Source organism: Drosophila takahashii, chromosome X (genome assembly GCF_030179915.1).
Source record: "Drosophila takahashii strain IR98-3 E-12201 chromosome X, DtakHiC1v2, whole genome shotgun sequence".
Classification (NCBI taxonomy): Eukaryota; Metazoa; Arthropoda; class Insecta; order Diptera; family Drosophilidae; genus Drosophila; species Drosophila takahashii.
Window position 1 is genome coordinate 14550993 of NC_091683.1, and position 11814 is coordinate 14562806.

General features: G+C 42.9%; 2 protein-coding genes across 4 annotated transcripts; one reads left to right on the forward strand and one right to left on the reverse strand.

Annotated features, from left to right (window-relative positions):
* Nucleotides 1-388: 388 nt before the first annotated feature.
* On the reverse strand, nucleotides 389-11268 carry Vav (Vav guanine nucleotide exchange factor). 3 transcript variants are annotated; one of them, XM_017142756.3, is made up of 11 exons: nucleotides 10527-11268; nucleotides 9630-9811; nucleotides 8473-8547; nucleotides 7024-7644; nucleotides 3131-3239; nucleotides 2860-3027; nucleotides 1640-2469; nucleotides 1198-1575; nucleotides 986-1138; nucleotides 758-929; nucleotides 389-694 (listed from the first exon to the last, which is right to left on the reverse strand). In XM_017142756.3, the coding sequence occupies exons 1-11, from the start codon at nucleotides 10779-10781 to the stop codon at nucleotides 635-637; spliced, it is 3003 nt and encodes a 1000-aa protein (XP_016998245.2). In that variant the 5' UTR covers nucleotides 10782-11268; the 3' UTR covers nucleotides 389-634. The 3 variants fall into 3 exon arrangements, with proteins under 3 accessions (XP_016998245.2, XP_016998244.1, XP_016998243.2); XM_017142755.3 differs by lacking the exon at nucleotides 7024-7644; XM_017142754.3 differs by lacking the exon at nucleotides 3131-3239 and having other exon boundaries at nucleotides 7026-7644.
* On the forward strand, nucleotides 3515-5996 carry LOC108058171 (uncharacterized). The gene is made up of 4 exons (XM_017142757.3): nucleotides 3515-3716; nucleotides 3847-3940; nucleotides 4759-5472; nucleotides 5535-5996. The coding sequence occupies exons 1-4, from the start codon at nucleotides 3677-3679 to the stop codon at nucleotides 5776-5778; spliced, it is 1092 nt and encodes a 363-aa protein (XP_016998246.2). The 5' UTR covers nucleotides 3515-3676; the 3' UTR covers nucleotides 5779-5996.
* Nucleotides 11269-11814: the final 546 nt, after the last annotated feature.

The window sequence follows — 11814 nt, forward strand, 5'->3', positions numbered from 1 at the left end:
TTAAATATCTAGCAGTACAATAATATGAATATAAAGTTTTTAAAGCTTTGTTTCTTTTTATATTACTTCCCCTAACATTCGCACAACCCTCACTCGACGTGGGACGATTATTACATTTTGTAAAAAACAAAAAGATACAAAAAAAATACAGAAATTGTGAAAAAAAAACAACACAGACGACTCACGCACAAACAAAAAAAACTTATGAAGCTAAACTTTCTTAGAAACATATACATATATATAGATATATAATATATTTGCCATACATATATCATTTAAAATTTAAAACATTGGAAACATTAAACATTGGTGGTTGATATCGATTTTGTAGTGATTGGCACAAAAGTTTCTAAGCAGACGACGCACAAATTATTAAAAAATATGTATGTATAAACAAAAAAGAACAAAACAATTTGTATTTTAAAATATGTGTGTAAATAAACATATTTAACTAGGGTACGATCTAGCTGCAGTTGTTGTTGCTGTGGCTCTGGCTGCTGATCAGGCTGATCTCGGCGGGGGCTACAGCTCCTCCTCCTCCACTGGCAGCTTCAGCTCCTCCTGGCGACTCAGCAATGGCTGCCGTTGCGGGCGTAATGGCCTTGGGTGCAAAGTAAACCTCGTAATTGTAATATCAAAGCTCTTCGCTGGCCAGTTTCTGCTCCTGCACGTACTCCTTGGGGAAGTAGCCCACCTGCAAAAGGAGGAGAAACTCAGATCAGTTATCGTTTGAAGCAGAATCAGAAGCCTCTCTTACCGTGTCGCCTATTTTGCCGCGCCACCAGCCCTTGCTGTCGCCATCCTTGCCAATGACCAGCACCTGGCAGTCGGTGCGCAGCTGCAGCTGATTGCTGCCGGCCTTTGGCTCGTAATCATAGAGAGCGGTGGCGATCACCTCCTTGTAGGGCCACTGCAGTGACTGATTGAGCCTTGGGAAAGAGATGCGATCAGTAATAATCCGATTTATTTCTTCTTTTAAACTCACCCCGCAAAGTTCTCCCCCAGATCGTTGCGTTCGTAGTAGGAAACCAGCTCGACAATGGTCTTGAAATGCCTGCGCGAGGACAGGCAATAGAGCATGGAATCGCCGGAGTTCTCCTGGTTGATTTTCATGTGCTTAATGACATGATCATCGGTTCTAGAGAACACAAAGTAAAAGATATAGATTTACATAGGTAAATAGTCTAGTCAACTCACTTCAGGCTAAGCGCGTACATCGTCTCGTGGGCGGTGGACGGTCCCTGGGGTCGAACGCGCAGCAGATAGGTGCCTATGCGACGGTTCTCCAGCCGATGGGCCGCCGTCTCCCGGTCCATGTTGCCCGCAAACCAGTTAAACTCGGACAGCTGACGATCGCAGACGGGCGGCGGCACGCTAACCGGATTCTGTTTGCAGCGCCCCGTCGACGAGATGCAGCCCTTGTGCACGCTTATCTGGCACACCTTGCACCGATAGCCCTGGTGGATGCGGCCCTTGAGGAATTTCGAGCAGTGGCGGCACGTCGTCGGCGCATCGAAGGTGTAGATCTCCATTTTGTGGTCGGTACTCCGGCAGCCGGGCGGTTCCAGGCTTTCCCTGCATAGCATACATATTGCATTAGTTATCAGAGTACTCAAAAATATCAAAAAACTTTGCTTACATGGCTTCGGTGAGGGCCTTGCGCCACTTATCCCGTTCGTGCTCCGACTTGAGGTACAATGTGAAGGCCGTTTTGCCCGATTTGCGGGCCAGCAGCAGCTGGTACTTGAAGCGCGTATCCCTGCCCAGAGTCCGGCGCGAATGGCTCTGCTCCACCCGATAGTCGGCCAGGTTGTGCGAGTCGCGGTACGTGTACTGCATGTCGCCTGTCTTGATGTGCAGCGCCTTCACCATGATGAGGATCTTGTCGAAGACGAAGGCGTAGCGCAGCTTGGTCTTCTGATCCTCGTGCGCCTTGATGTGCAGCTCGCCGTCGAGGAGAAGGCGTCCGTACTGCAGCAAATCGCTGCCGTTGCCATTCTGCAGCAGATTCAGATCGAAAATGCTGTCCTTCACCTTCTGTATGATGACCAGATGGTCGGAGTCGCGCTTCACCTCGTTGATATACTGCGACACATCGATCATGGCCTCCTTGGCCCGCTCCAGCGATCGGTAGTCGTCGTGCAGCGGCGACGTCTCCTTCACCAGCTTGTCCAGCAGCAAATGGTACTTGAGGATGCGCTGCATCGGCACCGAGAGGATGTCGCGCAGCTGCAGCTTGCCCACATTGTAGTCCCGCTCGCATTTCTGCACCAGCTGGTCGATTATCTGGTTCTTCTTGCACACATCCGCCAGATAGTCGATGGCGCCCAGCAGGCAGGAGCAGTATTCGCCGTAGATGAGGAAGGGCTCGCGGAACTCGAGGAAGACCTGGGCCATTTTCATTTTGGCATTCGGCGTCAGCGATTCGCGCAGCTTGTCCAGGAACTTTGTGTGAATGTCGGCCAGTTCCTGCAGGGATTTTATACATATTTTAGTTGATGAAAAAGAAACTTAATATGAAACGATGATCTATTATGTGGTATCACATTGCTCTTCCTCTCTTTTTCGAATTCAGAGAATCTCCGAGAGAGAGAAAGAAATCGATATTGCATGGTAAAAACGACATGCCAGAATTTTACCATGCGCATATCGTTTTGATCGTAACGCGTTTTGTTTTTTGTGAAGTGGCAACTCACTCAAATGATGAAAAAGAAACTCAATATGAAACGATGATCGATTTTACGTTATGTGGTATCAATATCGCTCACATTCACGTAAAAACGATATGCCAGAATTTTACCATGCTCATATCAATTTGACCAGAGCGTTTTTTTTTTTTTGGGTGTAATGGCAACTCACTCGAATGCGCGGGAATATGAGACGCAGCTCGTCCTGATTGAGATGCCGCTCCAGCGGAGCCATGAACTTGGTCTTCAGGGCGGTGAGCACGTCCAGATAGTTAGACTCCGTGTCGATTAGCTCCCGGATGACGTAGTCGCGCTGCTCGAAGCTCGTCGACGAGGCGGTCTATTGGGAAAGAGGGATTAAGTGCGGGATTAGTGGGGGTGGGATGAGAAAGGCCACCCGGAATACATAGGTTTCTCATGCACGGACAGGCTTGCAATTCTACCTGGCTTCTACTCGTCCTGTGCAGCGCACACAGATCTTGGTAGACCTCCTCCTCTTTCGTGTTTGTGTGGTCGTAACCGGTTCCATTGCATGCAATATTGTCGGTGGTACTAAACGAAAAGGAAATAAAGGCAAAAAAAATAAATAAAAAGGGAAATAATAATAATATGGAAATCATAAGGAGGTGGGGAGATTTTCGGGAGTGGCTATTAAAAACCATAAAATAATATGCCAAAGACTGAGATCTCCAGAATTAGTAAGTAATTTCCATCCAACGCGCCCTTAAATTTGAATTCGATAGACCGGCCAGCAGTTAATCGATTTCCCTCGCTGTTAACTAACAGCGCGCTGTTGAGTGGCGTTTTAAATCGGTTGGCAGCACGGCTAGTGGTGTACAAAAATCAGTTGGCAGGCGCAAATAAAAAAAGAAACTGTGTGTTTTCGGGATTTCATTTTTTATCATCATCTCCCCCTCCGCCCCCGCGATTCGGACTTGGATTCGGAATCCACGCTCCGCCTGGCCACCTGCTCCTCCGTTCCGGGGACCATGGACCATCACACGTACGCCAAGAGCGGATCAAAAAAGTGTAGGCGACAACAACAACAACAACAACAACAACACACGTGTTTGCTTAAACGTTTCTCCCCTCATGCATTTTTCTCCCCTCTTTCTGCTCTTTTTTCGACTTTTGGCAATTGCAAATTGCACTTTTTCAGGGTCCGCGGATGAGAAACGCGATTTGGTGGTGCAACGGATTGCGGCGGATGAGCTGTTCTCGCGGTATTCGCCCAAACACGCGGAGCCATGGAAGTGAGTTTCTTGGTTATCCACGAGGAGAACTCGGGGAAGTCCAAAATTTAGAATCAAAATACCATCTAGAGGGGTCACCAATTGAACTTGGGGATTGTTTATAATAACTCGTTATTAAATAACTAAAACATATCATTAAGTGGAGGTATTTAAAGGAAAATTGGTTGATAACTCGAGGAATTCCAAAGTTAGTGGTTAAAATACCTTCTAGAGGGGTCACCAATTGGATTTCCGACAGAACTTAGGGTTTTTTTCCAATGACACCTTCTTAAAATAACAAAAATATATCACTAAATGGAGAAATTTGAAGGAGAATTGGTCAAGAACTAGGGGAAGTCAAAAATTATGGTTAAAATATCTTTAATATTTGGTGACCCCAATTGGGTTTTTTACAGAACATGAAGATTATTAAAAAAATAACAGTTTTAAAGGGACTAGTAGAATAGGTCTAACTTCATAGCTGATATATAAATCCTATTAACTTTTATTAAGTTTACTACTTGTAAATCAATTGAATTTTAAATAATATTTATATAAATCATACATTTAGGAATATAAATAAAAAATTAAACTTTTTTTTGACAAAACTATTATAAAAGATTTCTAAAAAAAAACCTCAGCCTTATTCTCATTCGGGTTATCTTTAAAAAAGGAATTTTTTTAAATTAATTTCAAGTATAAATAAAATACTACGCTACTTAATTCAATTGCCTTTTAAAAAAAATAATAATCAAGTTTCAATTTCTAACACCTCAGCTTGGAATTATGATTTTCGCAGGCAAACATTTTTACTAAAATCTCTTTATATCCCCCCCCAGGAAATTCAAGGACATGGCCAAGATCGGCGACTTCAGCGAGATAGCCCTGCGCAAGCAATGGTTCTCCATGGTGCAGCGCTACCGCATCCACAAGGCCAACGCACTGGGCGCCCCGCTGAACAAGCAGAGCATCGAGGAGCTGAACAAGGAGTGGGAGTTCTTTGGCTCCATTCACGCCTACATGAACCAGAAGACCGCCGACCTGCACTCGTACGCCCTCAAGGAGCCGAATGTGGAGCCGCCCAATAACAACCTGGCCATCGCGAGCGTCTATTCCTGCGACGAGGCCCAGCTATCGCCTCTGATGCTCGGCGTGCTCAATGATCACAACTTTGGCGAACGCTCGCCGCCCAATGGCGACACCACCGACGACATGGACGACGCCACGTCGCCCTGCCATCGGAGTAGCAATCACAATAAGGACGGCAACAACGATGAGCTGGACAGGCTGCTGGCCGAGGCCACCATGCGCAAGGATGCAGAAAGTGGAGGCGGAGGCGGCGGCGGCGACGAGGATGTGTGCATGCTCCATCTGCACGAGATGGAATGCGGCCCCGTGATGATTGGTGGCGAGGTGTCGCTATCCAATAGTCGCTACAACGACTTCGATGAGTCGGTTGTGAAGACCGAGGAATTGGAGCAGCCGCCGGTGGTCAAAACAATGAAGAAACGCCACCAACGCAAGGTGCTCAGCGAGAAGGACAAGTATTACAGGTGAGGAGGGTAAAACTTCTTGATAAAGAGACCTATTAAATGGAGAAATTCCCTTCACCCAGGCACCGTCGTCGCTACGAGCTGCGAATGGAGAAGCGGCTGATGGGTTTGTGCACCGTGGTGGGTCAACTGCTGAAGCAGTTTGCGCCCCACATGGATGTCCAGCCGCTGTTGTCACTGGGCAGCGACATGGCCCCAATGGCCAGCAGTAGCAGCGATGAGGAGGAGAACGACGCGGAGGACGACGCGGAGGAGGAGGAGGAGCTGGAAATCGAAGCGGAGGACGATGTGGCACTCAGAATCTGAGCCACTCAACTGTTTTGTGTTAGTTCCTAGCTTTTGGATCGAGTATACCGAGTATGTGTGTGTGTTGTGCGTTCGAATCCCATCTCAAAAAAAGGCTCTATTTAGATAGACACGTTAAGTGATAACGAAAAAAACTGAATACATTAATCAAATATGAAAGAATGTAAGCACTAGATAAGCAGAAAGCAAACCAAATACAATACGTATGGAAATGTAAACGAATTGCAAACTGAATGGGGGGTTAAACTAACTATATTTAAATCTATAAATAGATATCGAATCGGGGGATAATCACAATGTAATTGGCCAAACGGACGGACGAGTTAGTGGTTAATGGGATCTCTGTCGACCTTATCGCAAATCACAACATCCCATGTGCTTGACAAGCAGAAGCTCTTGGTTATGGATCGATATATGGTTATGTATACTTTATAAGTAAGTTATATAAATAAAGAGAGAGAACGAAAAGACTTCCGGTGGCTACGTTTGGGAGTCACTGACCCACTGGATTCCCATTTCGGGTGGCAAAGGAACGGAGAGTGGATTCTGGTGGTGGTGCGCGTCCGGGTTAGTAGTTAGCTGGTGGTTAATGCTTTGGAGAGTGGGTGAAGCTCAAGCGCAGGCAAGACAAGCAGTGGTTCTACTTAACAATCTAGGGGAATCATCAAGCATTCTGGGAAAGAAAGGAAGGAAGAAGAGGAAGGGGAGAAGAGGCGAGGCAAGAGGCTGTTTACACATGACGATACACTGGGGTGGGTTTCTGGATTTCTGGGACCAAATCGCAGGAGCAAAAGGTAATCTTTGCATACATTACATTACATTTAGTTACAGATTACAGATTCCGCTCCTGGGATTTTTGCAATACATCTCCAACTAGACCAGAAACTACAAATTTCCATACAGTATATACCGAATCTACATAATATCTACATGATATCTACATTAACTGATTTTTAACGTTATTTTTGTATGAAAATTGTGTGGCTTTCGGTCGTATTGGTTACAGATTACAGATTCCGCTCCTGGGATTTTTGCAATACATCTCCAACTAGACCAGAAACTACAAATTTCCATACAGTATATACCGAATCTACATAATATCTACATGATATCTACATTAACTGATTTTCAACGTTATTTTTGTATGAAAATTGTGTGGCTTTCGGTCGTTGTATTGGTTAGTTCGATATATTAAATCCCACCCCACGCTGGACACAGAAAGACAGATAATATTTTGGACAGCACACCTCGGGTTTTTTGGCCTTCGCCTGGAAGGTGACGTAGCACAGGTCCTCGTAGACCTTCTCATCATCCTCGCTGTAGATGTAGGCATACTCGTGCTCGGTGGACGCCATCGAGGATCGGTAATTGTAGACGGCTGCGGCCGCCTTCTGCAGTCGCTGGCTCTCGCTGACCAAAAGCGACGACGACGAGGAGGAGGTGGTGGACACCAGGCGGCCCATGGGTGGAATGCCCGACGCCGCCGCTGCCGCTGCTGCTGTTGGTGCGGTGTCACCCAAAGCGGCAGCATAGGATTCCGGCGTGGGTGTGACCGCATTGGAGGCATCCGAGTTAACCACATCCAGGGTGAGATCAAAGGAGAGCGCTCGCAAACTGCCACCATCGCAATCGGCCAGCAAAGGCGTCTCCACGCCCGCATCCTCCAGCAAATCGTTCTCAATGGTCGAATCGCACATATTGGAGAGCGAATCCTCGATGTAGTCGTCGGTGTCCTCGGTGCCATTCTCGATGGTGATGTCGCTATTCTCGTCCAGCGATCCGCTCTGCGAGGTTCGATCGTAGTATTCCGCCGACGAGGAGGCGGAGGCGGCATCAATGCTGCTCGCTTTCCGCATGCTCAGATCCCTTGGGTTCCAAATGGGGAATCCCCCATATGTATATAAATATATATATACCACCACACAAAACAGACACACGCACATTCATTCGGTTTCATTTGCACAAAGTTAGTGTGTTAGACAGAGATAGGAGACAGAGAGAAAGAGAGAGTGTGTTAGATAAAGCTGGGCACTGAGATCGGTCTACAACTCCTTCATCTTGCACAGAGAATACGGATTATATGGGAAATATCTAATATATTCTGTTTATTATAATCACTAGACATCGGATTTTATCGTGAAATCGTTTTTTTTTTTAAATACGATTTAAAGCCACATTTGAATAGTTTATTTATTAGGGTATAATTAGATTTAGGCCAAACTTCATTAAGATTTTTGTAAACAATTTTTAGCCAATCAAATGTGGCTTTAAATCATATTCAAAAAAAACGATTTCACCTGAAATCCGATGTCTAATAATCACTTTAAAGGTTGTCTAGAAGTAGTGCTTGCATTGTAGCCCAGTTTTAGACAACTTTTCAAGTGAACTCTGGTTATAATATTATTTTTAAGATTTTAAATAATCATATTTTCTTTCCCTGTGCTCGATAAGCAGCCAGACATGGGCTTATATAGACTTGGGGGTCCGGGAAGTATGTGAGGGCATAATGAGATCGGTTCGGGTCGCATTGGCTTGGATTTAGGGGCGGGGTCGAGGGGGTTCACAATGCTGGGGGCAGGAAATGCAGGCACATCGCCTGCTATCAAGCGAGAGGGGGGTGGGGAGCACGCACCATGGCTTGAGGGACTGGGGGACTGCAGACAGACGGTTCCCGCCCAGAATTGGACTACTCACGTGGAATGCAGGTCCTTGTAGATGGCCTCGTCCGAATGGGAACGTTCACTGGGCGACAGCTGCAGATTGAAGCCACTGAAAGGGGTTCAAATCAATTAGTTGGATATATAAAATTAATTCATAAATATTTAATTAATATTTTCGGTGTAAAGGTAATTTTTTACATTCCTGGATATATAAAATTAATTTATAAATAATATATCAATTAAATACGGTGTAAAGGTAAGTCTATCCCTCAAATATGTAGATAATTAATTATTAGAAACATACTCCTGGATAATATAAAATTATTTCATAAATAATACATTAATTCCCTCCAATATGTAAGGTATTTAATATAATTTTACTAATATAGTGTATTCCTGGATATTCATAAATAATACATTAATTATTTAATTAACTTCGGTGAAGAGGTAAAGATATCCCTCTAATATGCAAGGTATTTAATTACCCTTCATATTTCCCATTCTATTAATATGCTATTAAATGCTAACCCCCAAATAGCTACTTAATTACCGGTGCTTAATTCCTTTTCTATTATGCTAGTAAATGCTAAAGGCTTTTTGAGCTAATTGCTTAATTCATTTTCTCGAAATATAGTCTATAAATAATGCTTATTCATATAAACGTGTCGAAACAATGTCATGCATCATTGTACAAATTCCAATTTGGCTCCGTGAAAGAAATATATGCATTTGTAAACTGGACCGACTTATTAATTTGATGTGTTATTTTTGAAAAATTAATTTAGCACTGATAAACATTCCAAAATTCCGTGCGGGTATTTTAGAAATGCTCATGAATCAATATTATTTTGTTTTTAATTTCTGTTTTTTTTTACGGAATTTTCAGAATGTTCCAGATTTTAATAAAATTATAAAATATTTTTAAAAATTTATGTACTTTGTCTTGCAAATTTAATATTGGATAAGCAAAAACAAAATATAATACCATTCCCGATAGAATCCATATTTTGTCAGTTTCCGGTTTTCTTTGACTAGCATTCTATTTATAAACCCCATTCGAGTCTCAAAGGATTGATAAAGCAACGAAAATCTCAAGAACAGAGGGCCCACTTGTTTGCCCACTTCTGGGCGTAACCCAGATATCGCAAACTGGCGATAATGAAGCTGGGACTGGGCAATCGGAATACTCACACAAGATCCGGATGCATTTGCTGCACCTTGCGGCACTGCGACAATTTGGAGAGCGTGATGAGGACGCGGTGGAAGTTGGTCAGGTCGTACAGCATCGTCGGCTCGAAGAGATCGGCGTCGCGGATCCCGAAGTTGTTGTGGCACACGTCCAGGAACAGCTTGATGTTCTTGCTGCACAGGAACTGCAATGGTTTAGACGGTTTAGATTTAATTCAAGGGTCTTTATATTATTATTATTATATTATTCTAGCCCTAGAATTTAGAAACTTAAAAATACTACGGAATTTTAAAATAATGTATGATATATTTGGTTTCTTGAATCTTTTTACTACTATACTAATTGAGGATAGACGACTAATATGTAATATTGCAATACACTGAAGGAAATATTTATGTAAGGGACCGAAAATAATGATTATTTTTATTTCTTCAACTTGTAACAGCTTATAACTTTCACTTATAATAACCCTATAAACATTTTTTTTTTATTTAAATACAAATTAAATTTGCTTGAAATAGCTAAACAAATTATCAAAATTATTTGTGTAGCAATATGTCTAATATGAAAATGATATTATTTAATTGATGATACCTAAGCAGGGGAAATATAAAATTGATAAAAGGTATTTTTATAGTAATTATAATAAATATTATTATTTTAAAATTTTATATATAATAATAAAGCAGATAAAATATGGGATTTATAATTTATAATATTTTAATAGTGATTGCTATTTTTTAATTTTCTACACAAAAAAGTTCTTCATATGGTATTAATAAAAATATTATAAAATTTGATAATAATTTTTTTGTGGATCCCATGGAATTGTAATATTTTTCCCAACAGATCTTGGCAAATATTTTTCCATCCTACTATTAAAGTACACATTTTTTTACCTGTGCCATTTGTGGCTTGCGATTGAACTCGCGCGGATCCATGCTGCTGGGGTCCAGGTGGATGACCAGGTTGCAGAGCAGCACTCCGTCGCGCAGGGTCATCGCCAGGATGCGGATCTCCGCGTCCGCCTGGGCGGCCTTGTGGTCGGGCGGGATGACCTTGCACCTGGTTAGCCAGGCGACGCATTCGCGCCACAGATCCCCGTTCACGCCTGCCACGCCCCCAAAACTGTTGCTGCTGCTGTTGCTGGCCATTTCGACGGGTGGCGGTTCGGGGGGTGGGTGTGGCCAAAAGGGGCGGGTAGGGTGACTGGAAACTGGACTGGAAGGGGGCGACTTTCGTAGCGTTAATGAAAACAATTGAGACTCATCAGTTGGCCGTTGTTGTTGTTGCAATTGCGATTGGATTGGTGAACTCAAACTGAACCGAATGCGAATGTGGAGAACGAGAACACACAGATACACAGAACGAAAGGCGAAAAACGAAAAGCGGAAAAGGGAAAACAGAAAGCACAAGCACAACACAACAACAATAGGTGGGCGACCCAAATCGGTTGGTCGCCAATTGCGCTGCCGCGTGCCGCACCGAAATACCGAATTACGCTCAAAACTGTGACTCGCTTTCGGCTGCAAAATGCTCGCTGCCTTAGTTTTAAAAACTAATTTATTTTATTGCAAAATATTGGGTTTATCGAAGAGGAAGAGCGGACTCGACTTCCGATATGTCTTTGCCTCGCGTATGACCGTTCGTTGTTAGTGGAAATATACCAAGGGGATGGGGAAAATACCAGAATCTCACATCAGTGCTGACGTTCTATTTAGCTTTATTGTTTGGCTTTTTTCAAATGATACCGTTAACAGTTTCTAGGTATGATTTTCCACTTTGTATGATTATTTATTATTTACATTGTTATTGCCAAAATACAGAGCTTCTTGGTGGAAATAGATGATCTGAGTTTTTAACTATATATGAATTTTACACTCCATTTACACTCCATTTTTGGACTGTTATTTTTTTTTGTTATGACCAAAATACTGATTTGTTTTAGTGAAAAATCGGAATTTGAGTTTTTGGCAAATATAGTATCTTTTTTGTAATTTTTTGCTTTAAGTTTGCCAAAAATTGTCCAAAACCGAGGTTACGTACTAGGGGGATTCCCTAAACTATTGAATTGCTGAATTGTTGAAAATTCAACAAAAAATTTCAGCAATTAAGGGAACGACCCAAAATGGTTCCTGTTGAATTTTCAAACAGCTGTTACTTGTTGAAAAATTTCACGGAACTTAA